The 27,958-nt window shown below is 44.0% G+C and overlaps 5 protein-coding genes across 5 annotated transcripts; 2 read left to right on the top strand and 3 right to left on the bottom strand.

The window, feature by feature from the left end:
• The first annotated feature begins 544 nt into the window (after positions 1-544).
• Positions 545-3,094, top strand: LOC306796285 (prostaglandin D2 receptor 2-like). The gene is made up of 2 exons (XM_079295139.1): positions 545-587; positions 1,531-3,094. The coding sequence occupies exon 2, from the start codon at positions 1,587-1,589 to the stop codon at positions 2,634-2,636; it is 1,050 nt and encodes a 349-aa protein (XP_079151265.1). The 5' UTR covers positions 545-587; positions 1,531-1,586; the 3' UTR covers positions 2,637-3,094.
• A 668-nt stretch (positions 3,095-3,762) lies between these two features.
• Positions 3,763-5,178, bottom strand: LOC306796914 (G-protein coupled receptor 4-like; the record flags this gene model as incomplete). Its single annotated transcript, XM_079295985.1, has 2 exons — positions 3,763-4,186; positions 4,598-5,178. The coding sequence occupies 2 exons, from the start codon at positions 5,176-5,178 to the stop codon at positions 3,763-3,765; spliced, it is 1,005 nt and encodes a 334-aa protein (XP_079152111.1).
• Positions 5,179-16,124: 10,946 nt separating this feature from the next.
• LOC306796836 (G-protein coupled receptor 4-like) lies at positions 16,125-22,772 on the bottom strand (the record flags this gene model as incomplete). Its single annotated transcript, XM_079295902.1, has 5 exons — positions 16,125-16,841; positions 19,461-19,605; positions 19,866-20,002; positions 21,392-21,780; positions 22,192-22,772. 5 exons carry the CDS (start codon positions 22,770-22,772, stop codon positions 16,321-16,323), a joined length of 1,773 nt encoding a protein of 590 aa, XP_079152028.1. The 3' UTR covers positions 16,125-16,320.
• LOC306796453 (prostaglandin D2 receptor 2-like) lies at positions 18,140-20,761 on the top strand. Its single transcript, XM_079295376.1, has 2 exons — positions 18,140-18,182; positions 19,124-20,761. The coding sequence occupies exon 2, from the start codon at positions 19,180-19,182 to the stop codon at positions 20,314-20,316; it is 1,137 nt and encodes a 378-aa protein (XP_079151502.1). The 5' UTR covers positions 18,140-18,182; positions 19,124-19,179; the 3' UTR covers positions 20,317-20,761.
• A 3,215-nt stretch (positions 22,773-25,987) lies between the features above and the next one.
• On the bottom strand, positions 25,988-27,574 carry ugt5g1 (UDP glucuronosyltransferase 5 family, polypeptide G1; the record flags this gene model as incomplete). The annotated part of the gene is made up of 1 exon (XM_079295263.1): positions 25,988-27,574. The coding sequence occupies one exon, from the start codon at positions 27,572-27,574 to the stop codon at positions 25,988-25,990; it is 1,587 nt and encodes a 528-aa protein (XP_079151389.1).
• Between the last annotated feature and the right edge of the window lie 384 nt (positions 27,575-27,958).

Here is a 27,958-nt window from a genome sequence, read left to right as displayed (position 1 = left end):
TCCAGTAGTGAGCTGCATATAGTGCCAGAAACCAGTGCTCCCCAGTTAAGATTTGGTATGAAGAACTTTTAAGGCTCAACTACCCTGAGATGTGCTGGTGTCACGTTTGTTCACTTTGACCTGGACTAGAAAACCTCCGCCTTATAGATACGTCAGTGATGGCTATCCATCCTTTTCATATAACTGTGCAACAGTTGTCTTGAGTGGCGAATTGAATAACACTGTGGTTTAAAGAGTCCAGTAGTTTAAAAGGATATCTCCACAATCCAGAGAGGACAGTGGATTGTATAAATAAGATCAGTTCTGAGAAAAGTGTTCCACCAAATTCAACAATCGTTGTGTTCATCGTTGTGTTCATTTCCTTGCGCAGTGGCTTTTCAGAAACTAGATGACCAAATATTAGCCTCATTTGAAGTTAGGTCAAATTGGGTTGGTGTCACATTTAGCACTACTTTTTTTTTTGGAGAGTTTGTGACTACCTATTTCTGTTCTGTACTCACACGCCCATGAGGCAAGTGCTGCGTACCGTGTGATACAGAAACATTATGACAGAGATCTCATCAGACCCACCAGGGACAGAGGAAAAGGTGAGGGATTCTTTTTTTTTCCAGGAGAAGGTCTGTGTGCTGAGCACGAGGGGTGTAAGAATCTTGCAAGGAGACAGTTTAATCCACTTAAAGATGTTTTTTCACTCCTTACAAATTAAATGTGCTTTGGAAATGGATCAAATGCGTTTAGATTGTTAAGACCTATCACCAGACTGTCTTTGCCTTTGCAGAGTTTGCAACAGAGTAGTAACCACAAATGGCCGAGCTAAACTAACATTTGCTTAACTCAGGGCTGAAAGCAAGTGATACATTTTCAGAATGACACTATTAAGCTGTTAATTCAATTCAATTCAATTTATTTAGTTTTTTCGGGCGTATGATAAACTAATTTACCTAATGTTGTTGCCATCTTGCCTCAAGAAAATTAGTTGTAACTAGTGTTTGTTTAGTTAATTGTTAATGAATTACTTATAAATGCCTTAGTTAGATCCATCAATAAGATCAATATTTGGATTGCTAGGTTGTGAACAATTGGCTGGATGGTGTTTTTTTCACAACCTGACAACCCAAAAGTTATTCTAATTAAATGTATTTCTGATCTTCAAAGCCTAAATACTTAGTTTAATCACCTATTAACTTACAGACTGTGAAGAGTTTTCCAGTATTCGTTTTGAAGGTTGTGCAAAAGAATCAAATGAAACAGAGAAACAGATCATTTGCATGCAAACACCAGAGTATATGCAAAACAGAAAACGCATGTTTTTCACACCTCTGCTGTGTTTCTTGTTCTTGGTGCTTGGGAAACACGTAAAAATGTTTTCTAGCCAAAAAGCGGCTTATGCATCGTGAGAATATGTGTCCTGTCATGAACATTAAACTGTTTTTGCATGAATTAAATATATTTATTGTTATAGAATTATCTAAATATCTGAATGGGCATAGAATCGGACATTCATTGTATATGTTCTAATCTCTGTGATAGATCACATCAGCGTGAAGCAAAAGGCCAAGTTAACGTCAAGACGTCTGCCCTCCAAGATGGTGCACTGTCCTGTCAGCCTGGGGGCAAATATCAGCATTTTTCACCCATCAAACCAAACAGACAAGATGAGCTCTTTGAGCATGTTCACCATTTCCCTCCATGGCTTGGTCTCCTCCATTGGCATCCTAGAGAACCTCCTCATCCTGTGGGTAGTGGGCTTCCATGTCCGTCGCTCTGTCATTGGTGTCTGGATCCTGAACCTTGCAGCCTCAGACCTGCTGGCCACTTCCTCCCTGCCCTTCTTCACCGTCTACATGGCCTGCGGCAGCACCTGGACCTTGGGCACAACCTTCTGCCGCATCCATTCCTCCATCTTCTTTCTCAACATGTTTGTCAGCGGTTTCCTGCTGGCGGCCATTTCTATGGACCGCTGCCTGGTGGTGCTGAGACCCGTCTGGGCCCAGAACTACAGGAACATCCAACTAGTGGGGAGGATATGTGGGGTGATCTGGGCTTTGGCTGTGGTCTTCACCATCCCCTTCTACATATTCCGTGACACCATTCATCAACCTAACGGCAAGATCCAGTGTTACTACAATTTTGCTCGACTCCTCCCTGCTGATCCGTTTGACCTAGGACCTTTATGTAAGCAGCGCAAAGAGGCCTTAGCCTTCATGAAGCTCTTTCTGTCCTTCCTGATCCCTCTTCTGATCATCATCCTCAGCTATGCCGCCGTCAATACCAGCTTGGCACGCAGAGGCAACCGGCGCCCTTTCCGTTTCGTTCGACTCGTGGTGGCCGTGGTGGTGAGCTTTGTACTCTGCTGGGCCCCGTACCACTTCTTCATCATCATGGAGGTGATGGCTCCCAGTGGGCATCCTGCCCAGAGATTTGCAGACAAGTTCCTCCCGATCTCAGCAAGCATCGGCTTCCTTAACAGTGTCCTTAACCCCATTCTGTACGTGTTCAGCTGCCCTGACCTGTGCAAGAAGATCAGACATTCTCTGGGTGCGGTGATGGAGAGTGTCCTGGCTGAGGATCTGGCAGAGTTTGGCCGACGCCGCAGCACTGCTCAAACTCTTTCGCCACCACCGAGATTGAGTTGAAGCAGAGCAATTTGATTACAACCGTTTGTCTGAAGGGAGAGGATCAGGAGAAGAATGAAAGTCTTGCTAATTCCACTGAGAACTGAACGAAAACGTACTGCAATAATGGCCAGGCTTCTGTTTACTTCTTGGCTTAGTATCATTACAAACTCTCAACTAACATTCACCTCCTTTCGCTTCCTGTAGGCCCTTCTCACAGCAGTCATCATGACAGGCGATTTAGTCAGCATTCGTCTGCAGTGTGTACTGAATGAACAACTGCTGGAACAATCATAGTATTCTGCATGATTTTCTTATTTTGACGTGGATGCTTGTCTGATGTGTATATTTTGTTGAATGACCCATACATTATTGCTTCTTTTTAGTTGCTTGCTTTGTAAACATGTGTCTCTCACTAGATGTTATCAGCAGGAGCTGACACAGGCAACATCTTTGAAAAACAGAATGCGCTTCTTATTTTTTTGCCCATTATGCTTATAATAGAGAATTGTTGTCATAAATGTCCATTATTGTAATAATTTCCATTGATGTAGTGTCTATATGTATTAATGCTGTGACATTTCTAAACATTAATAAACTAAAAAACATTCAGGTGTGTCACTTCCCTTGCGGTCATGTAGCCACAGTCATGCTTGTGCTTCCGCAGATATTTCTATTTTTAAAATGACTGAAAGCAAACACGTGATTGAACATTCATTTTTAATTTATACATTTTTAATTGTAACATGACAGTAAAAGAACACAGTTTGATTGTGAAATGATTGATTCATTTCCACACTATCAATAAACCAATCGAGTAAATAGATGGATCTTATTTTGGTTGTATAATTTGGGGATGGTATTGGATATCACAAAAGAGTGGATTTTTTGGCATATTTGCACTGAATTATATATGTGTTGAGTTTATGTCAGCAACAGTTCTGTGTTCCTCTGAAACAGTATTTAGATCATGACGAGTAACTGAAACTTGAACTCGTGGAAGTCTTAGAGCTGATGAGGTTAAGCACCCTGAAGAAAATGAATACATTTGCTGAGAGCTGAAACACACTGTACACATGCACTTCCACTTGGTGGCACACTAGCTTTGACTAAATACCAGGAGCTCAGCTCTGAGGTTAAATCCAAGTTATATCTCCAGAAGATTATTATGTCCAGTTTCGCTCTCCCTCTGGTTGTCTGAGGGCGCTCTGGTACTGAGGCTAATCTTTTTGTGCGTGCTTTGCCCCCTTCCCAAACAGGGCAAGGATCTTTGCAGCTCTAGCCGGGCATCGGGGCACAGGAAGATATAGAAGAGGGGATTCAACAGGGTATTGAGGCTGGTCAGACCATAGCACAGGCGATAGATGAGGAAAATGGAACGCTCCATTCCACACGGCTCGTCAGTCAGCAGCAAGGACACAAATCTGTATCCGCCCACGAGGTGATAGGGTCCAAACACAACAATGAAGTTGATGGTGATCACGACGAGGATGCCCACGATTTTGTGCCGCTCATGGTCAGAGAGAGACGGAGATCGTCGGAGTGTCACCCCAATGTGGGCTGAGGTGTAGCTAAGGGAGGAAGCAGAGTTGCAATTGAGAACATCAGCCATCAGAATATACTTGATTATATAATGTTCCCCAAGGACATTATACCATTTCCCTTTGTCAAACTGTACCACACATAAACAAGGAAAAGTAGCTCTGTATCATAAAGGGGGCCCTAAATAGTTTTTTTCAGCTACATTTCAGTTCATGTTGCAATACTCTTCATACATTTTATTGGATTACTTTAACTCATGGTTGGTAAATAGTATGCTACCCTTCTGTTGGAGCACAATTCTGACCATTTGTATTATTTTGACACAAAAATAAGTTCTTGTGCATTGTAAATTGTTGACTCATTTAACCACAGAAGCTTTGAACATATTTAGAAACACAACATGTGGGAGTGTCCTCACTGGGAACTTGGGGTTAACTCACCCGAGTATGGCACGTGGCAGCAGGAAGCCCAGGGCCACCGTTGTGATCTTGAAGCGAGCGTATCTGGGGCTGACTGGGTACTGCTCCAGACACAGCAGACGATCAGAGTCAAACACGGACGGCAGCAGTCCACTCAGACAGAACAGGAAGGTAAGGGTCCAAACTGCCACGGCAGAAAACGCTGCCACCCGGTCAGTCCGTACTCTGCGGCTGCTAAGCGGGTACACGATGGCCAGGCAGCGGTCCAGCGCTATCAGGCACAAGAACATGACGCTGGCGTAGACGTTTACGTAAAAAACATAGCCCACCAGCTCGCAAGTTATCTGGCTGTAAGGCCAGCGGTGACCACCTTGGAGATAAAGGATCCACAGTGGTAGGGTGAGCAGCTGGAAGAGGTCTGATAGCAGCAGGTTGAGAATGTAGACCAGCTGGCAGCCTCCTACACCAGAGCGGCCCAGGTGGTACAGTCCCCAGAGAGAAAGCAGGTTGCTGGGGAGACCCAAAGAGAAGATCAGGCCATAGATACAGGTCAGGCCAAACGTGTCCGTGTCCAACGGGAGGTTGCAGCTGTCATTGGACATGTCTCTGTTGGTAAAAGCACCTGACATGGGAAACTACAGGTAACCTTACTCAAACATGGATTGACAGTTGCAGGATGATGAGTTGGTGTAGAAATACCCATTCATTCACTCAAAACACAACTCTGATTAGTTCCACTTGTCATTTGTCCACTCCATATTATTTATAAATGCTTTCTCCTGAGGAAAAGATCAGGATCAGATTATGTGCTGTCAATCAACCAATCTCCAAAGCATCCAGGATCCATCAGGCGAGACAAACACCTGCAGAGCAGAAATCAAGAGCATTCTGAAATGGTTTAGCATCAGCAGGTGCAAACCATATATTCCAAAACAAGACGTTTTTACTCACCACTCGAGGCTATGAGACCAACTCTGTCCCACAAAAGTGTGCTGCCCGCTCTGCAGCTGGGTGACCTGTGTTCAAGAAATGTTGGGAACACGGTGTCTCGACCAAGCCTTGTCGGTTCTTGGGTTGTGAGTATGAATTGCATTGACTCAATTTCTAAAGATAAACTACGTAGCATTGTGACAGAATTGTTATGACAGCAGTGGGGGCTTTTAGTATAGAATGTACATGTGTGTGAGTGGGTCTAACAGAAATTGATGATTGTGAAATTGGATAGGCTGACATTGTGTTCACCGCGTAAGTTTTGATAACTGTTCGGAGGTTACACAGCCGTGGCGAAAGCTTTGGTTCGCTGACGAATGACGGTCTGAAAGACTGAATACCGGGCCACACTGTTGATTTATGCAATGTAGCAAGCTGATATTTGGACCACGTATATAGAAATTGTTGTTGAAATACGCTGATGTGAGAGGAGTGTGAGAGGATTCTGCACAACGTCATTTCCTTAAGGGACCAGATTCGTGTGAAAGCGGACACTGTAAAACGAAGATCCATACGTGGTTTGATGTCCGAGTATTCCAGAATTGGCAGTGTATGGTCTGTGTGCAGCGTAGATGATCTCAGGGAGACATTGATTCAATTGTAGCACAAGATATCGCCACTTCCTTAGGGACCGTGTTCGCACAAGGCGTACACTGTAAACAATAAGATCAATAGATCTTCCAGACGTGGTATGTGTGCGATTATTTGTGGAATACGGCTGTGTGTGGTCGATTGAGTGCTGGGTAATGTCTCAGGGAGACACAGGTCCGAATTCAGAGAATGCACAAGATATTGCCATTTCCTTAAGGGACCGAGTTCATACGAAGGCATACACTGGAAAACGCAGATCGGCAGAGATGTTTTCCAGACGTGGTTTGTGTATGAATAATTCGTATAACTCGGCAGTGTATGGTTGATTGCGTGCAACATAATGTCTCAGGGAGACATAGACTCAAATTGTAATTGTAAAACTGTGGCAACATAATGTCTCAGGGAGACATAGACTCAAAATTGTAATTGTAAAATTGCGGCAGTGTATGGTTTCAATTTGGTATGGATGAGTGATTGCGTGAAGCGTACATGTGTGAGAGACAGCTGAGATTTGGAGTTGAAGTGTTGCACAGGTTTGTGTGGTTTTCAGTGATTGACGGTCAGTGGAGCAGCGAACAAGCATAAGACACAAGCTTTGCACTCACCACAGAAACACAAAACACTAGGATAGACTGAGTGAAGCTGAGGGTTAATATACATGTCAGTTTTACTGGTAGAGTTAGAAAGATTACAGATTTATTGGGAATTGTATTGCTTAGGGACCGTAAACAATTTAGAAGCGAAAACAGAGCAGGCAGACAGTCAGGCAGAGACACTGAAAAAGGGAGTGAAAATTGTAGATAAGAACCAGGTGCAGCTCTAGGGAGTGTGAGAGATTGTAGCTAGGGACAGTTCAAGTCTCGTTCAAGGTCGCAAGGCAGAAGAACATTTGGCAGGAGCTTTGGCTCCCTCTGTTGGCACTTCAGGAACTGCAAGAAGAACATTTGACAGGAGCTTTGGCTCCATCTGGTGGACATTCGAGAGTACTGCATCCAAATAATTTAGAAAAAAAAAAAATATATATATATATATATATTTGAAATTTGAAAAATTGAAATTTGAAAAAAAAAAATTGAAATTCGAAAAAAAAACAAAAAAAACTTGAATTGAATTGAGAAAAAAAACTTTATTTGAAAAAGAAGAACACAAGAAGACATGGCTGGAGCTGGTGCTCCATCTGGTGGCTATTCAGGAGAACTGCGTGCAAAACTGGAAAAAGCAGTCACTTTGCACTCTGAAACGATGGACAGAGGAGGGGTGGTGGAAGGCGGCTAGTCCACTACCTCCGTCGGTCAACAACCTCCTGCTCTTTACCAACGATTTGACAAAACGAGTGGCTCAAGCACAGACTGCAGAGAGAAATCAAATGACAAATCAAACCAAGCGATGGGGGTTCGCTAACCCACTGAAGCAAGCCCGCAAAGACAGAGAAGAGGAACAGCGAGTGGCAATGATGGCACTAGGAACGGCCATGACGGATCGGATGCAGTTGGACATGTCGTCCGGAAAAGAAAAAACCAGGCCCCATCTGTCACTCGACATCACCCCCCTTGACATTACCCCCTCGACATCACCCCTACCACTCAAGCCCCGGTAGGTCTGGAAAAGACTGCACAGGAACCGGGCCAGGCATCTCTGGCCTCGGCCCCTCCCCCGCCCTCAACTGGCCTGTCTCCAGCACTTCCTCCAGTTCCTCCCCCCCAGTATCACCTTCAGTCCCATGGCCCGCCCCCCAAAGCAGAAGAAGAGGAGCGCCTGGAGACAGAGGAGCATCCTATTTCTGCTACAACTGTGGGAAACCGGGACACTTCGCAAGACACTGCAGGGCAGCACCGCAGCAAACACAGAGAGGAAGAGGACAATACTCCAGAGGAGGAGGCGGACGGGGCTATGAGAGACAAAGACCACAGCAAGGGGCCCATCAGGCTCCTTGGGACGAGGGACATGGTCCCCAAGGCGGGGCCCATGCCACACAGGCAAGTAGCCAACAACAATGGCCTGGAGGATACAACAGCCCTCCCTATTGACACGCCGCTCTCCCCATCACATTTCAAGATGCAACCCTCATGCACAGCTTTCTCTCTGCTCCAAACTGCCCAGTCAACCTGCTAGGACATGATCCGATGACTCGCCTCAATCCGATCATCTGGATGAACCAAGACGGTGTCCATGTCTCGTCCAACCCACCAACTAGTACGTTGTCCATGCCAGTACGCATTCTCTCCCTTGCTCCCGTTACAGAGACGGTGTCCCCCACAGACGAAGAGGTTTTCTGGCTACGCTTTCTTCAAACTGGCCCCCAGACCCCTGCCATCCAATATTGGTTCAACATTCTCAAACCAAAAATCACTCAGCTTTTCCCGTACAAAACTCCCCTGGACCACGTCCATTGCACTCTAAATGTCACACACGCACAGGGCCACCATCTTGCAACATCCCCAACCGCTCACTGTTGCCGCTCTCCTCTCATTTCTGGGCTTAACAGGCTACTCACGAGCCCATATCCCAGACTACACCAACCACACCACCATTCTCAGAGAGATGTTGAAGGAAGTGGGCACCAGAAATCTTACTGCCAACCTCACATGGACAGCAGAGGGTGAAGCAGCCTTCTCGCACTTGAAGCAAGCACTTGCACATGCCGCCGCACTCATGTCCCCAGACTACTCCCTACCGTTCCACCTTGATTTTTCCGAAAGAGACAGCCTACTCAATGCTGTACTCTTCCAGAAAAAGGGGGTGAGAGACAGGTACTGATGTATGGTGAGAGACAGGTACTGATGTATCATTCATCAAAACCTGACGCTGTGGAAAATGGTCAATCCACGTGCGCAAGATATGTTGCAGCAGTGGCAAAAGCGATTGAAAAAACTTCTCATATTGTCATGGGCCATCCACTGGAAGTACACACGCACCATGGCGTGGCGGCATTCCTGATGAGTAAATAATTCACGTTCAGTGCCGCAAGGAAAACAAAGATTCAACACACTTGCACCATGCCACACATCACCTTTGTGCCAGCCACAAGAAATATGACGGCTAACTTTACGGATGGACAACCACATGTGTGCGAGGAAGTTGCAGTACAAGAAAACAAATTGAGACCGGATCTCCAAAACACTCCCCACCTCACAGCTGAAGCCTGGCTGTACACGGATGGTTGCTGCTACAAAGGAGAAGAAGGGAACATTGCATCCTATGCAGTGGTCGAACAGAAGAGTGATGGCTATCACCAAACAGTGGAGTCAGGGATACTGCCACAACCCGCTTCAGCACAACTAGCGGAAGTGGAAGCACTGATTCAGGCTCTGAAGTGGAGCACGGACAAAATTGTAAATATCTTCACAGATTCGGCTTACGCCCATGGAGCGGCCCACATCGATGGCCCTGTATGGCGAAGACGAAACTTCACCACTTCAAATGACCACCCCATAAAACACGAAGCAGCTATGAGAAGGCTGGTAGAAGCAATCCAACTACCAAAGGGGGTGGCCATCATGAAATGCAAAGGACATGACACAATCGGATCACGAATCAGCGCCGGTAATGACGCGGCAGACAGAGCAGCAAAGAAAACTGGAGGCTACACACCTCGCCAAATGGTTATGAAGCCAACATCCGGCCCACCTGAGCTCACCATCGAGCACATCAAAGATCATCAAAAGAAAGCAGGACCTTATGAATGGTCCGAATGGACACGAAAAGGAGCCTAAAAAGACAAAGAAGGTCTGTGGAGAGCCCACAACGGCAGAGTGGTTGCCTCAGCAGAACTGTGTGCAGCACTCCTACCAGGGGCCCACGGACCTACACACGAGGGAAAGAAACGGACATTGGACAATTTAAAACAACTATGGTGGCATCCGCACATGGAAGCGATATCTTTCCTCTTCTGCGATGAATGTCAAATTTGTGGAAATCACAACCCAAGAAAACCATTCAAGACACCGATGGGATCTTATCCCGTGCCCTCAGCCTGTTTCCAAGACATCAGCATAGATTATACAGATATGGGACCAGAGAACAGAGTGCAGGGAAAGAGGTACATCTTGGTAATGGTAGACAGATTTTCAAGATGGGTGGAAGCAATTCCCACCAAGAGAGAAGACGCGCAGACAGTTGTAAAGTGGCTTCAGACAGAACTGATTCCCCGTTACGGAGTACCGAGATGCATCCGCTCCGATAACGGATCACACTTTAGCAACACCATGCTCGCACAGGTAGAGCAATTTCTGGGAATCACACACCGATTCGGGTCAGTCAATCACCCGCAATCTCAGGGCCTGGTGGAACGAGCGAATCAGACCCTTAAGGCCAAGATTGCCAAAGTTTGCGCGGGCTCCAAATTAACATGGGTTGAAGCCCTGCCCCTGGCCCTTATGGCCATGAGGTCCGGAAAAGGGGGAGAAACACATCCCTCCCCACACGAGATCATGACTGGCCGGCCGATGCCAGGTCCACCCAGAGATGGAGGTCATATGCCACCTCTGGATGTACAGCAGATTGAAATGTCTGACTATATGAGTGCCCTAACTTCTCTTGCTGAAGCTCTCTCCAAGCAGATCGAGAGGACTCGAGCAGTACCTGAAGCAGCGGCAGCTGTAAAGCAGATACAAGTAGGTGATTGGGTCAGGGTCAAGGTTCACAAGCGCAAGTGGACTGACCCCAGGTGGACTGGGCCGTACGAGGTGAAGGAGGTTACTTCACACTCGGTCCAGGTCAAGGGAAAATCAGGCGCCCCTTGGCACCACCTGACACATTGTGTCCCAGCACCGGTACCAACCAGAACACTGGCAGAAATTCGCACTAATTTGGAAAATGCATCGGGAACTTAGACGCTGTCTAGGGGACCCTTATGCAAACCCCGCCGACCGAGGTCGGCAGCGCTTCACCTGGAAAGGGGTGGGATGTGGAAAAAAAAAAAACTATAATGGGGGGGGTATGGGCATACTAGTTGCCCTCTTGATCTGGGGACTAGAAACCAAGTATCAGACACACCAGCACCCATCTAATTCAACTGCCCCTTTTCCCTCTCCATCCCCGAATCAGACACACACCCGAACTAGACATAGCACCCCACCAGCTTCCGATCCAGACAATTCAGATGATAGGGACCTAAACATCGAGTTACAGCCATTGAATGAGTAGTTCCAAGTCTAAGAAGTTCACACCTAGCAGGTGTGAAAAGGGGGATTTGTAAATAAAAATATATTCATTCAATGTTAAATAATATGAGCTATACTTGTAAGCTTATATTGTGGAGTTGTGAGGTCACTGTAAGTAGGTCAAAAACTGCAAGCAGGGCATTCCGTCGCATTTTCGCACGATAGAAACAGATACAGTGGCCCTGAAAGAAACACTTGCTTAAACCACTAGATTAGGGCGGAAACTGCCATCTTAGAGTAGGAGAAGAGTTCTCGAAAGAAGAGACTTCGAAATAGCTTAGAACTGCACCCTTTTCCGGCACCTTAAGTGTTAACAATATGCAGACACACTGACGTTCCAGAGAAGGCGGTCCCGGAACTGAGCCAGTGTGGGTGAAGTTGCCCAGAGCTCCATCAGGTCATCTGAATGCTAAAAAACAGATCCACCTCCTACTTTGTATTCAACCAATAGGCTTCCATCAGAAGAACCTTTAACACCGCACTCTGTCTAAGCGCCTTTTAGCTTTTCATTCGCTCCTACAGAGTGAACTTTCTAGGTCTGTGCACGTTTAACTGCTGGACATAATACTTCTGTTACAAATAAACCTTATTGCTTGAATTGAGCTAAACGCTTCGACCTAAGTCTGTTCACCTGAGTTTTCTCCTCAACATGAGTTTAATTCATAACACAAGCAAATATGTGTAAGTGTATGGGATTCAAAGAGTGAACCATTAACTTTTGTTTGTACAGTAAGTGACAACACTTACAGTACAGTAGGGTTAGTCTCCAGAGAATGAATGCAAGTCAAAGTACTCTCCCTCTAAGTGACAAAAACCAAGAATAGAGTTGATTGACGGACAAGATTAGAATCACAGAAAGAGGAACCATACAAAAAACCCTGTAGAAGAAAACACATTCATTGCACTAAAAGTGGATGTATAAAATAAAATGCTTGAAAATGACTTATTTCAGTCATCCACGTAATATACAGTAAATGAGTGTAATTCACCCAGGGTGAACTTTGCTTGTGCACCAGTGGGAATTAAAAAAACTTACACAATTGAAATTGTTTTGAGGAAGAATGGGTTTGTTAAGACAATGGGTGTTAGGCAGTATTTTTACCATATGGTTTCAAGGGGAGGAGGGTCTAATCACTCACTTTGTTTCCTTTAAAAATGTCACCAATGCCTGATTTATTAAATAATCCAAGATTGTGACGAATAAACTGACCAGTCCCTTGGGGCATTACTACGACCTCATGCTCTCCAGAGCTCAAAATGAAGGTCCCCTTGGCCCTATACACCACATTGGACATGGAGGGATGGATATCAGCTGGTTGTATTACAGCTTGTCATGGAACAAGGAGTTGTACATAGAAAGATGGGGATGAAGCCATCTCAGGTACCGGGCTATTAGAACCCCAATAGGGCTCACTAAGCCAAACAGGGTCTATAAGGTTTAATAATCCTGAAGCCTTGGTGCCAGAACTGAGTTCTGCAAAATAAAAAATCACACAGGAAGCTGCAGTGAGAAAACGGGCAACCTCATTGCGACATCCTTCTGCCACTCAAAAAGACAGTTTACTGGTGACAGGAGACAGGACTACAGCAACATATTGCTCTTTCCTCTAATATCTACTTGATTAGTCCTTCTTGAAATGCATTATCACCATACTATGACTATTATCAGCACTACATCTGGGGCCAGTTGGTGACTCAGTGGAATAAGGTGTGAACTACAGTATCTGGGCATACTGTATATGTTAATGCAGGACAAGTTCATCTGAATAGCACCTTTTCAACAACAATCCAATACATGAGACTGAAAAGGGGCCTTAAGCAGTATAACAAGAGACATGAATAGGATTTTAACAAAGTAAGATTAGGATAAAATAAGATAAAATAATAAGATAAAATAAAACGGCAAGGGGCAAGATGTGAATAAGTGGCGAACAAGCGTTTTTTGAAATGAGATGATCTCTCTGAGTTTGTTCCAGATTAAATGATGCTGCTCCATAACGTTTAGAGGGCAGTAGGCAGACCTGTACCAGATGATCTGGCAGCTCATAAAAAATGCATTTTTGGCCCCAAACTATTCGGTGCTTTAAGCAACAACAAGAAGTTCTTTAAACGCTGTCATTTGACACAAAGGAAGCCACTGTAAAGACTTGTGTAAACTACAATGGTCAAGTCTACTAAGGATAGATGGGTGGAGAAGTTTGTGTAAATGCCACTGAGACACAGCAGGGGTTTTACACAGTATCACTACATTTTAAAAAACGATGTCATTCTCTGCCGTGATGCCTTTCAATGTCTTGAGTCATTTAAGTTTTGAAGTTTTATCCAAAGACTCCAAATCAATATGTACTGCCTTCTGCTGTATTGGGTAACTGGCTTGAAAAGTGGGTCAGTGTTAGGTGTGCTGTTATTGGCAGTAATGAGTAGCAACGATTGCAGGTCTAATCTCACACAGCAGGCTGCTGAACCTGATATCTTCTGACTTGGATGGATGCATTGATTACTTTGAATTTGTTTCATATTCCAAGTATTTCATATTTGCGAAGGAAAGGAGAGTGAATTTTACTCTATATTGTTTTGCTCTATATTGCCAAAAGCAAACAGTTTGGTGGTTGGTGACCGAAATGCGAGAAAATTACCTGCAATTCCCAACGTCACAAAAACAACAGGGGACGGTTTGTCCTGTCGTTGTCTAAGTAGCTATGTACAGCCATGTTTTCTCTTTCTCTCGCTCTCTCTCTCTCTTACACTCACACATGCACGCACGCACACACACTCACACACGCACACACAAGCACACAGAGCAGTGAGACAAACAGCAGAAGTGCGTGACACTTTATCCTTTGCTGAATCACCATCTTTCATCATGTCAATTTAAATAATGTCATTTAAAAACAAAACACAATTTGTATTATGTCAACACAGAGTAAGAGAGAAAAAGCGGTATATCATTAAAATGCAGCAAACTTAGGGCAGCTTTGATGGCTTCTCACCAGAAGGAACTGCCAGAAACAGTTTGAGAAACACTACATTTATCAGCACCACAGAGCGCCAGCAGCTGTCAGTGAGCCCGGAACACAACACTGTCAACCCTGAGGCTTGTATTTGCTCTGTGCTGACATACCACAGGCCTGTACATCCTCATATTGGATAAAGGAGCAAAATGTGAACCCATATCTCTCAGCAGTTACTCAAGTGTTTTCTCTCCTGGTGCTTAGAGGAGTGAAGCACCTCCATAAATCACAAACCTTGCACTTAAGAAATACAAAGTATAAGCGTATTATAGTGTGTTTTCGTTGTTGTTGCAATTACCAAGACACAGAAACTGATACTTGTGGCACAGGTATTGAAAGCGCTAACTGCAGCCTAGCAATTGACCAGGTATGCTAAACCATAAGCACATTGGGCCTCGGGCAAGAACCACTCGTACCAACCGATTTGTTCCATAGTGATGAGATACTAGTGATTTAGCAGAACTTGTCACATTTACCAATCTTCTCGTATTTTGAATTTTCTCCGAGGTAAGAACACAGTAAACGACTCGTGCAGACCTGTGGTAGCATGCATGTTCAATTAGTACGCTGTGATCCAAAGTATTTCACCAGTGGATTGTATATTTCATTACTTCGAAGCAATTTTGAGTTTGAAAACTCTATAAATTACACTTCATAATTATGTTGACATCCTGTTTGACTTTGCAATTCTAATTATAGGCCAATTCTGAATGTATTAATATCGCCGAACAATATCATCCATTTAGATTGGCTATTGATGCTATTATATAACACTTATATAAAAAATGGCAATATGCACATCTGAATGTCATGCACATATAAACTCTTTGTAATAGCAATATTAACAAGATTATCGTAAATAGTTAGTTAAGCTTTATGCAATCAGGATGTCTCAGATCAGACGGCACTCATCACATAACAAGGAACGTGTGTCTTCAGTTTGCTTTGCAGTCCACTCCAGTAGTGAGCTGCATATAGTGCCAGAAACCAGTGCTCCCCAGTTAAGATTTGGTATGAAGAACTTTTAAGGCTCAACTACCCTGAGATGTGCTGGTGTCACGTTTGTTCACTTTGACCTGGACTAGAAAACCTCCGCCTTATAGATACGTCAGTGATGGCTATCCATCCTTTTCATATAACTGTGCAACAGTTGTCTTGAGTGGCGAATTGAATAACACTGTGGTTTAAAGAGTCCAGTAGTTTAAAAGGATATCTCCACAATCCAGAGAGGACAGTGGATTGTATAAATAAGATCAGTTCTGAGAAAAGTGTTCCACCAAATTCAACAATCGTTGTGTTCATGCACTCGCACAGACACTGCTTAGCTTCATGTCTTTGAGACAAAGTTATGCACTTTAGACAAAAGCTGTATTTCTAAAAAATGAAGCTGTAGGTTATTCCCCAAGCACCTGAATAGTCTTTCCAATTAAAATGAATTCAAGATGTGAGTAAGTGATGTTAACTCTATCTATTTACTAGAAAGTAGGATGATGCGAAAGGGTGATGCTGCTGGCAAACCAGAAAATAGGGCCAATTTAACAGGCTGATTCATCGACTACGAACTTCTAAAAATATTGTTTTACTCATTTCCATGCGCAGTGGCTTTTCAGAAACTAGATGACCAAATATCAGACTCATTTGAAGTACATGACCGCAAGGGAAGTGACACACCTGAATGTTTTTTAGTTTATTAATGTTTAGAAATGTCACAGCATTATGATTGTTCCAGCAGTTGTTCATTCAGTACACACTGCAGACGAATGCTGACTAAATCGCCTGTCATGATGACTGCTGTGAGAAGGGCCTACAGGAAGCGAAAGGAGGTGAATGTTAGTTGAGAGTTTGTAATGATACTAAGCCAAGAAGTAAACAGAAGCCTGGCCATTATTGCAGTACGTTTTCGTTCAGTTCTCAGTGGAATTAGCAAGACTTTCATTCTTCTCCTGATCCTCTCCCTTCAGACAAACGGTTGTAATCAAATTGCTCTGCTTCAACTCAATCTCGGTGGTGGCGAAAGAGTTTGAGCAGTGCTGCGGCGTCGGCCAAACTCTGCCAGATCCTCAGCCAGGACACTCTCCATCACCGCACCCAGAGAATGTCTGATCTTCTTGCACAGGTCAGGGCAGCTGAACACGTACAGAATGGGGTTAAGGACACTGTTAAGGAAGCCGATGCTTGCTGAGATCGGGAGGAACTTGTCTGCAAATCTCTGGGCAGGATGCCCACTGGGAGCCATCACCTCCATGATGATGAAGAAGTGGTACGGGGCCCAGCAGAGTACAAAGCTCACCACCACGGCCACCACGAGCCGAACGAAACGGAAAGGGCGCCGGTTGCCTCTGCGTGCCAAGCTGGCATTGACGGCGGCATAGCTGAGGATGATGATCAGAAGAGGGATCAGGAAGGACAGAAAGAGCTTCATGAAGGCTAAGGCCTCTTTGCGCTGCTTACATAAAGGTCCCAGGTATATTTCCAAATTGAATTTAGCAGATTTAACTTTGGTTTCCATAACTGAATAGATAAGTGTATTTCATTTTATGTTTATTTTATGCATCTTGTTTAAGCTTAGATTGGTAAACTTGAGACAGAAGCAAGAGCAAGCAAATATGTGTACGTGTATGGGATTCAAAGAGTGAACCATTAACTTTTGTTTGTACAGTAAGTGACAACACTTACAGTACAGTAGGGTTAGTCTCCAGAGAATGAATGCAAGTCAAAGTACTCTCCCTCTAAGTGACAAAAACCAAGAATAGAATTGATTGACGGACAACATTAGAATCACAGAAAGAGGAACCATACAAAAAACCCTGTAGAAGAAAACACATTCATTGCACTAAAAGTGGATGTATAAAATAAAATGCTTGAAAATGACTTATTTCAGTCATCCACGTAATATACAGTAAATGAGTGTAATTCACCCAGGGTGAACTTTGCTTGTGCACCAGTGGGAATTAAAAAAACTTACACAATTGAAATTGTTTTGAGGAAGAATGGGTTTGTTAAGACAATGGGTGTTAGTCAGTATTTTTACCATATGGTTTCAAGGGGAGGAGGGTCTAATCACTCACTTTGTTTCCTTTAAAAATGTCACCAATGCCTGATTTATTAAATAATCCAAGATTGTGACGAATAAACTGACCAGTCCCTTGGGGCATTACTACGACCTCATGCTCTCCAGAGCTCAAAATGAAGGTCCCCTTGGCCCTATACACCACATTGGACATGGAGGGACGGATATCAGCTGGTTGTATTACAGCTTGTCATGGAACAAGGAGTTGTACATAGAAAGATGGGGATGAAGCCATCTCAGGTACCGGGCTATTAGAACCCCAATAGGGCTCACTAAGCCAAACAGGGTCTATAAGGTTTAATAATCCTGAAGCCTTGGTGCCAGAACTGAGTTCTGAAAAATAAAAAATCACACAGGAAGCTGCAGTGAGAAAACGGGCAACCTCATTGCGACATCCTTCTGCCACTCAAAAAGACAGTTTACTGGTGACAGGAGACAGGACTACAGCAACATATTGCTCTTTCCTCTAATATCTACTTGATTAGTCCTTCTTGAAATGCATTATCACCATACTATGACTATTATCAGCACTACATCTGGGGCCAGTTGGTGACTCAGTGGAATAAGGTGTGAACTACAGTATCAGCCAAATATTAGCCTCATTTGAAGTTGGGTCAAATTGGGTTGGTGTCACATTTAGCACTACTTTTTTTTTTTGGAGAGTTTGTGACTTCCTATTTCTGTTCTGTACTCACACGCCCATGAGGCAAGTGCTGCGTACCGTGTGATACAGAAACATTATGACAGAGATCTCATCAGACCCACCAGGGACAGAGGAAAAGGTGAGGGATTCTTTTTTTTTTTCCAGGAGGTCTGTGTGCTGAGCACGAGGGGTGTAAGAATCTTGCAAGGAGACAGTTTAATCCACTTAAAGATGTTTTTTCACTCCTTACAAATTAAATGTGCTTTGGAAATGGATCAAATGCGTTTAGATTGTTAAGACCTATCACCAGACTGTCTTTGCTTTTGCAGAGTTTGCAACAGAGTAGTAACCACAAATGGCCGAGCTAAACTAACATTTGCTTAACTCAGGGCTGAAAGCAAGTGATACATTTTCAGAATGACACTATTAAGCTGTTAATTCAATTCAATTCAATTTATTTCGTTTTTTCGGGCGTATGATAAACTAATTGATCTAATGTTGTTGCCATCTTGCCTCAAGAAAATTAGTTGTAACTAGTGTTTGTTTAGTTAATTGTTAATGAATTACTTATAAATGCCTTAGTTAGATCCATCAATAAGATCAATATTTGGATTGCTAGGTTGTGAACAATTGGCTGGATGGTGTTTTTTCACAACCTGACAACCCAAAAGTTATTCTAATTAAATGTATTTCTGATCTTCAAAGCCTAAATACTTAGTTTAATCACCTATTAACTTACAGACTGTGAAGAGTTTTCCAGTATTCGTTTTGAAGGTTGTGCAAAAGAATCAAATGAAACAGAGAAACAGATCATTTGCATGCAAACACCAGAGTATATGCAAAACAGAAAACGCATGTTTTTCACACCTCTGCTGTGTTTCTTGTTCTTGGTGCTTGGGAAACACGTACAAATGTGTTCTAGCCAAAAAGCGGCTTATGCATAGTGAGAATGTGTGTCCTGTCATGAACATTAAACTGTTTTTGCATGAATTAAATATATTTATTGTTATAGAATTATCTAAATATCTGAATGGGCATAGAATCGGACATTCATTGTATATGTTCTAATCTCTGTCATAGATCACATCAGCGTGAAGCAAAAGGCCAAGTTAACGTCAAGACGTCTGCCCTCCAAGATGGTGCACTGTCCTGTCAGCCTGGGGGCAAATATCAGCATTTTTCACCCATCAAACCAAACAGACAAGATGAGCTCTTTGAGCATGTTCACCATTTCCCTCCATGGCTTGGTCTCCTCCATTGGCATCCTAGAGAACCTCCTCATCCTGTGGGTAGTGGGCTTCCATGTCCGTCGCTCTGTCATTGGTGTCTGGATCCTGAACCTTGCAGCCTCAGACCTGCTGGCCACTTCCTCCCTGCCCTTCTTCACCGTCTACATGGCCTGCGGCAGCACCTGGACCTTGGGCACAACCTTCTGCCGCATCCATTCCTCCATCTTCTTTCTCAACATGTTTGTCAGCGGTTTCCTGCTGGCGGCCATTTCTATGGACCGCTGCCTGGTGGTGCTGAGACCCGTCTGGGCCCAGAACTACAGGAACGTCCAACTAGTGGGGAGGATATGTGGGGTGATCTGGGCTTTGGCTGTGGTCTTCACCATCCCCTTCTACATATTCCGTGACACCATTCATCAACCTAACGGCAAGATCCAGTGTTACTACAATTTTGCTCGACTCCTCCCTGCTGATCCGTTTGACCTGGGACCTTTATGTAAGCAGCGCAAAGAGGCCTTAGCCTTCATGAAGCTCTTTCTGTCCTTCCTGATCCCTCTTCTGATCATCATCCTCAGCTATGCCACCGTCAATACCAGCTTGGCACGCAGAGGCAACCGGCGCCCTTTCCGTTTCGTTCGACTCGTGGTGGCCGTGGTGGTGAGCTTTGTACTCTGCTGGGCCCCGTACCACTTCTTCATCATCATGGAGGTGATGGCTCCCAGTGGGCATCCTGCCCAGAGATTTGCAGGCAAGTTCCTCCCGATCTCAGCAAGCATCGGCTTCCTTAACAGTGTCCTTAACCCCATTCTGTACGTGTTCAGCTGCCCTGACCTGTGCAAGAAGATCAGACATTCTCTGGGTGCGGTGATGGAGAGTGTCCTGGCTGAGGATCTGGCAGAGTTTGGCCGACGCCGCAGCACTGCTCAAAGCTCTTTCGCCACCACCGAGATTGAGTTGAAGCAGAGCAATTTGATTACAACCGTTTGTCTGAAGGGAGAGGATCAGGAGAAGAATGAAAGTCTTGCTAATTCCACTGAGAACTGAACGAAAACGTACTGCAATAATGGCCAGGCTTCTGTTTACTTCTTGGCTTAGTATCATTACAAACTCTCAACTAACATTCACCTCCTTTCGCTTCCTGTAGGCCCTTCTCACAGCAGTCATCATGACAGGCGATTTAGTCAGCATTCGTCTGCAGTGTGTACTGAATGAACAACTGCTGGAACAATCATACAGTATTCTGCATGATTTTCTTATTTTGACGTGGATGCTTGTCTGATGTGTATATTTTGTTGAATGACCCATACATTATTGCTTCTTTTTAGTTGCTTGCTTTGTAAACATGTGTCTCTCACTAGATGTTATCAGCAGGAGCTGACACAGGCAACATCTTTGAAAAACAGAATGCGCTTCTTATTTTTTTGCCCATTATGCTTATAATAGAGAATTGTTGTCATAAATGTCCATTATTGTAATAATTTCCATTCATGCAGTGTCTATATGTATAATGTTGTGACATTTCTAAACATTAATAAACGAAAAAACATTCAGGTGTGTCACTTCCCTTGCGGTCATGTAGCCACAGTCATGCTTGTGCTTCCGCAGATATTTCTATTTTTAAAATGACTGAAAGCAAACACGTGATTGAACATTCATTTTTAATTTATACATTTTTAATTGTAACATGACAGTAAAAGAACACAGTTTGATTGTGAAATGATTGATTCATTTCCACACTATCAAAAAACCAATCGAGTAAATAGATGGATCTTATTTTGGTTGTATAATTTGGGGATGGTATTGGATATCACAAAAGAGTGGATTTTTGGCATATTTGCACTGAATTATATATGTGTTGAGTTTATGTCAGCAACAGTTCTGTGTTCCTCTGAAACAGTATTTAGATCATGACGAGTAACTGAAACTTGAACTCGTGGAAGTCTTATAGCTGATGAGGTTAAGCACCCTGAAGAAAATGAATACATTTGCTGAGAGCTGAAACACACTGTACACATGCACTTCCACTTGGTGGCACACTAGCTTTGACTAAATACCAGGAGCTCAGCTCTGAGGTTAAATCCAAGTTATATCTCCAGAAGATTATTATGTCCAGTTTCGCTCTCCCTCTGGTTGTCTGAGGGCGCTCTGGTACTGAGGCTAATCTTTTTGTGCGTGCTTTGCCTCCTTCCCAAACAGGGCAAGGATCTTTGCAGCTCTAGCCGGGCATCGGGGCACAGGAAGATATAGAAGAGGGGATTCAACAGGGTATTGAGGCTGGTCAGACCGTAGCACAGGCGATAGATGAGGAAAATGGAACGCTCCATTCCACACGGCTCGTCAGTCAGCAGCAAGGACACAAATCTGTATCCGCCCACGAGGTGATAGGGTCCAAACACAACAATGAAGTTGATGGTGATCACGACGAGGATGCCCACGATTTTGTGCCGCTCATGGTCAGAGAGAGACGGAGATCGTCGGAGTGTCACCCCAATGTGGGCTGAGGTGTAGCTAAGGGAGGAAGCAGAGTTGCAATTGAGAACATCAGCCATCAGAATATACTTGATTATATAATGTTCCCCAAGGACATTATACCATTTCCCTTTGTCAAACTGTACCACACATAAACAAGGAAAAGTAGCTCTGTATCATAAAGGGGGCCCTAAATAGTTTTTTTCAGCTACATTTCAGTTCATGTTGCAATACTCTTCATACATTTTATTGGATTACTTTAACTCGTGGTTGGTAAATAGTATGCTACCCTTCTGTTGGAGCACAATTCTGACCATTTGTATTATTTTGACACAAAAATAAGTTCATGTGCATTGTAAATTGTTGACTCATTTAACCACAGAAGCTTTGAACATATTTAGAAACACAACATGTGGGAGTGTCCTCACTGGGAACTTGGGGTTAACTCACCCGAGTATGGCACATGGCAGCAGGAAGCCCAGGGCCACCGTTGTGATCTTGAAGCGGGCGTATCTGGGGCTGACTGGGTACTGCTCCAGACACAGCAGACGATCAGAGTCAAACACGGACGGCAGCAGTCCACTCAGACAGAACAGGAAGGTGAGGGTCCAAACTGCCACGCCAGAAAACGCTGCCACCCGGACAGTCCGTACTCTGCGGCTGCTAAGCGGGTACACGATGGCCAGGCAGCGGTCCAGCGCTATCAGGCACAAGAACATGACGCTGGCGTAGACGTTTACGTAAAAAACATAGCCCACCAGCTCGCAAGTTATCTGGCTGTAAGGCCAGCGGTGACCACCTTGGAGATAAAGGATCCACAGTGGTAGGGTGAGCAGCTGGAGGAGGTCTGATAGCAGCAGGTTGAGAATGTAGACCAGCTGGCAGCCTCCTACACCAGAGCGGCCCAGGTGGTACAGTCCCCAGAGAGAAAGCAGGTTGCTGGGGAGACCCAAAGAGAAGATCAGGCCATAGATACAGGTCAGGCCAAACGTGTCCGTGTCCAACGGGAGGTTGCAGCTGTCATTGGACATGTCTCTGTTGGTAAAAGCACCTGACATGGGAAACTACAGGTAACCTTACTCAAACATGGATTGACAGTTGCAGGATGATGAGTTGGTGTAGAAATACCCATTCATTCACTCAAAACACAACTCTGATTAGTTCCACTTGTCATTTGTCCACTCCATATTATTTATAAATGCTTTCTCCTGAGGAAAAGATCAGGATCAGATTATGTGCTGTCAATCAACCAATCTCCAAAGCATCCAGGATCCATCAGGCGAGACAAACACCTGCAGAGCAGAAATCAAGAGCATTCTGAAATGGTTTAGCATCAGCAGGTGCAAACCATATATTCCAAAACAAGACGTTTTTACTCACCACTCGAGGCTATGAGACCAACTCTGTCCCACAAAAGTGTGCTGCCCGCTCTGCAGCTGGGTGACCTGTGTTCAAGAAATGTTGGGAACACCGTGTCTCGACCAAGCCTTGTCTGTTCTGTGATCGTTTCCTCCACAGGAAACCCATTTCTTCAGCTTTAAAGGCAACATCCTGAGGCAGGAGCCTTTCTGGCCCAGAACAAAAACATATACTCTCTCATTCTCTCGGTCTCCGGCTCTCTTACTCCAGTAGCAGACAGGATGATGGAGATGGACAGGAGCTGTGAGGGAGGGAACTAATGTATTGTCCTCTAATGCCCTTTATAGTGTCGGCCGCTGGCTACGTGCCATTAAACACATTAACCCTTATGCTATGCTGTCTTTGAACATGCTTTTCAACACGTGAATAGTGTTTTTACGATGTAAGTATTTTCAAATTGAATTTAGCAGATTTAACTTTGGTTTCCATAACTGAATAGATAAGTGTATTTCATTTTATGTTTATTTTATGCATCTTGTTTAAGCTTAGATTGGTAAACTTGAGACAGAAGCAAGAGCAAGCAAATGTGTGTAAGTGTATGGGATTCAAAGAGTGAACCATTAACTTTTGTTTGTACAGTAAGTGACAACACTTACAGTACAGTAGGGTTAGTCTCCAGAGAATGAATGCAAGTCAAAGTACTCTCCCCCTAAGTGACAAAAACCAAGAATAGAGTTGATTGACGGACAACATTAGAATCACAGAAAGAGGAACCATACAAAAAACCCTGTAGAAGAAAACACATTCATTGCACTAAAAGTGGATGTATAAAATAAAATGCTTGAAAATGACTTATTTCAGTCATCCACGTAATATACAGTAAATGAGTGTAATTCACCCAGGGTGAACTTTGCTTGTGCACCAGTGGGAATTAAAAAAACTTACACAATTGAAATTGTTTTGAGGAAGAATGGGTTTGTTAAGACAATGGGTGTTAGGCAGTATTTTTACCACATGGTTTCAAGGGGAGGAGGGTCTAATCACTCACTTTGTTTCCTTTAAAAATGTCACCAATGCCTGATTTATTAAATAATCCAAGATTGTGACGAATAAACTGACCAGTCCCTTGGGGCATTACTACCACCTCATGCTCTCCAGAGCTCAAAATTAAGGTCCCCTTGGCCCTATACACCACATTGGACATGGAGGGACGGATATCAGCTGGTTGTATTACAGCTTGTCATGGAACAAGGAGTTGTACATAGAAAGATGGGGATGAAGCCATCTCAGGTACCGGGCTATTAGAACCCCAATAGGGCTCACTAAGCCAAACAGGGTCTATAAGGTTTAATAATCCTGAAGCCTTGGTGCCAGATCTGAGTTCTGCAAAATAAAAAATCACACAGGAAGCTGCAGTGAGAAAACGGGCAACCTCATTGCGACATCCTTCTGCCACTCAAAAAGACAGTTTACTGGTGACAGGAGACAGGACTACAGGAACATATTGCTCTTTCCTCTAATATCTACTTGATTAGTCCTTCTTGAAATGCATTATCACCATGACTATTATCAGCACTACATCTGGGGCCAGTTGGTGACTCAGTGGAATAAGGTGTGAACTACAGTATCTGGGCATACTGTATATGCTAATATGCAGCCCATTTTCCATGTCCCTTTAGCTCTGAATCACCAGCATACATTGCCCAATCACTGAACAGATACTTTACCATACTGTGTTGAATGATCTTCAGCTCTGCTACAGTCTAGTGACCAAAGTATCCCCCCCCCCCCCCCCCCCCCCTCAGTGTTTAGGCTCTCTGTTTGACCTGGCCAAAATTAGCTGGCACAAAAACAATTGTGTACACCACAATCTCACATTTAGTTTGTGGTGGGCACTGAAGTGATCTCATGATAAGACTCCATGTGTGTTTGCAATTACAATCTGTTTAAAGGTACTGTATAGCATCCATATAGTGTGTGACATTTCCCTTCATACATGCTTTTTACATTCATAGAATGATGACAAAATGACTGTAGGCCATGATCATGTACACATCATGTTGGCACAGACTGAACTCAGACAGACTCAACTTCTTGGCCAATGTGATTGCACAACTTACATACGTTTGTCAGAATTGTGTCGGCAGAGCCCTGCAGAAAAGAATAGATTTAAAATAATTGGAAAAAAGCATTTAGTATAAAAAGGATAATATGGTATTTTCTTGAGGATTTAGATTTTCTCTCCACAGTCCGTGATGTGAGCTCTCAGTAGGTTCCTCTTCCTGCAAAGTGTTTGATTGATACAGGAAGTGAGGAAACTCATGGGCTGTCAGGTGGCAGCTGTCACAATTTCTGTCTGTGAGATCTTTGATAAACCATTTTGAATGACATGATGGAATAGTCATGTAAGTAAACAAATCCTTTGCAATATTTCAAATTTATGTAAATTTGCATTCAGAATATGTGTTGTACCACCTTCCACCTGCTTGTTCTTGTGTTAGAGCATTCTGATAACACATTGTGGTAAAAAGTTATGGACTTTTCAGTTGTTGATGAAAACTAGCTTAGAAAGGCTTGAAAGGGCCCACTATGATTAATGGTTTATACTAATTTGTATGATTTCAAAACAGTTCCAGATAAATCCCAAAAACTGATAAATCTCCTTGAAACAAGCCTTGACTTCTCGTAGGTTTTAATTGACATCTCTGACAAAAGCATTTATGTGACAATATTGTCTGTATTTCTAACAAACATGATTACAATTATTCATTTTAAATAGTTAGAATATAAGACAGAAATGTTTCAAAATAGTAAATGAGAACGCTTGAGTGTTTATTCCCCCAACAAACACTGGGTAGTCACGAAGCATGAGTTATTTTCCAATCAGTTACTCTGCCTTCATCTTCCTCCGGGACCTTCGGCAGCAGATCATCTTACAGACGAAGACTGAACCCCAGACAAAGACTCCAATAAGGGCCATAATTAAAACTGCCACATCCAGGCAGAAGTAGGAATACCAAGGAAGATTAAAACCTGCTGACTGCAGATGGACTGCTCCTTTGTTCCGGATGACGTACTCAATCCAAAAGATGGCGGTGTCCATGGGAGACATTGGCTGGTCGCGGTGTAGCTGTGAGAGACGCTGTATGTTGTCACGGTATGAGGGAGTCTCCAAGATGTCCTTGAGAGCCTCCAGGAAGTCTTCTTTGGTGATTGATTTGGCCTCCACCACCCGAGCTTCCCCGCGTACCTTTAGTCGGACTAGGTTGTCGAACTGGTCAAAGAGCAGGGGCAGGCCTAGAACGGGAACGCCGTGGTAAATGGCCTCATACATGCCATTGGTTCCTCCGTGGGCTACAAAGGCACGAGTCTTGGGGTGTCCCAGGAGGTCTCTTTGAGGCAACCAGTCCACCAGCAGGGTGTTGTTCCCCAGGGATGAAGGTCTTTCACCCACAAACCTCCACACCACCTTCTGAGGGAGTTGAGCAAAAGCAGCAGCGATGGCCTCTATGGCCTCACGATGCATGGCCGACACGAACGTCCCCAAAGACATGACCACCACCCCATGCTCCCCGGAGCTCTGCATGAAGGCCTCCAGCTCAATGGGGAGGGGACGGGACTGTTTGCACTGGAACCCCCCTATGTAGACCACATTGGGCATGGTGGGTCGAGGGAACTCAAAGACAAAATCCGTCCTCACCAGCCAGATATCAGCTGCCCGCTCCAACGACAGCAGGTCAGTCCCAGGAGGGAAATGCCGCCGGAGCAGATCGGAGTAGGGAGAGCTAAGGACAAAGTGTTGTTCAACAACACTATAAAGATAATGTAACATATTCTTGGTTCGTTCCAGAAAATCCATCTGATCATGAAGTTCGCTTCCTGACACGGGGACATAGGAGACAGGAGAGGGAGCTATGGTGAAATGGCCCTCCCCATTATTAATCCAGCGCACATTGAAAACCATTGGCAGCTTGAGATAACTACCCAGAAGAACCCCTAAAGTCAAAGCAGGGTCCGTTAACATTAAGTCAAACTTGGTATCTTGCAGCTTCTTCATAAAAACAGGGTCATCTAACATTGTAGCAGCTGCTCTAGCAAGGATCTCATGGCCCTTTCCCAACATGGATGTGATCAAGTGCTGTTGGCAGAAGGCGCTTATGAAATGCGGCGACCGGCGGCATTCCATAACATTTTGTAGCATTTTATTGTAGAATTTCATGTCCGACTCATCCTCCAGCATGGTCACATTAATATAGTTATAAATCAAAGAAGTGCTAGGGATGTACCAGCTCTTGGCAGAGCGCAGCACAGTAATGCTGTGGCCTCTGGAGTGCAGCTCTCGGAGGATCAACTCCATGTTGATCCAGTGGCTGCCATCAACAGGCACTACCAGAATCCTGCTGCTGCTGCAACAAGTGGGCCTGAGCAATACGAAGCAGAGCCCTGTCAGGAATATAGGGATCACGCCAGACATTTCCTGGGACAAGACAGAAAAGATTAGACTTGTAAAACCCAGTAACTTTAAGGTACAGCTCACATATTGTGTACGTCTAAACCTGATTGTGACAAACAAAAGAAAATAGCATGTCTCATTTGTATATAACATTTTTTGGTAATATCACACGCATTGACAGTAATTTGCACCAATTTCCCAGTGTTTATTTTTTATTTTTTTCGATGCAGACCTTGTAGTCTGTTATATGACAGTTTTTAGCTTATGTTAAACATGCAGTAAGAGAAGGCGGATGTTGGCGATCGTGTCACTAATGTCTGAAAAGACTTGAGTTGACTTTAGCTTGTAATACATTTTGTTCATATATTTATATATTTACATATTTTACAGTGGAAATTCTGGGTT

The sequence above is a fragment of the Melanostigma gelatinosum genome, assembly GCF_949748355.1.
Source record: "Melanostigma gelatinosum genome assembly, chromosome: 23".
Lineage (NCBI taxonomy): Eukaryota > Metazoa > Chordata > Actinopteri > Perciformes > Zoarcidae > Melanostigma > Melanostigma gelatinosum.
The sequence above is the reverse complement of the archived record's forward strand: the minus strand, read 5'-3'. Positions and strand labels throughout refer to the sequence as shown.

Excerpts from the sequence above, each read along its gene's own strand:
- LOC306796285 (XM_079295139.1), top strand. The coding sequence starts at position 1,587 with ATGGTGCACTGTCCTGTCAGCCTGGGGGCAAATATCAGCATTTTTCAC.
- LOC306796453 (XM_079295376.1), top strand. The coding sequence starts at position 19,180 with ATGGTGCACTGTCCTGTCAGCCTGGGGGCAAATATCAGCATTTTTCAC.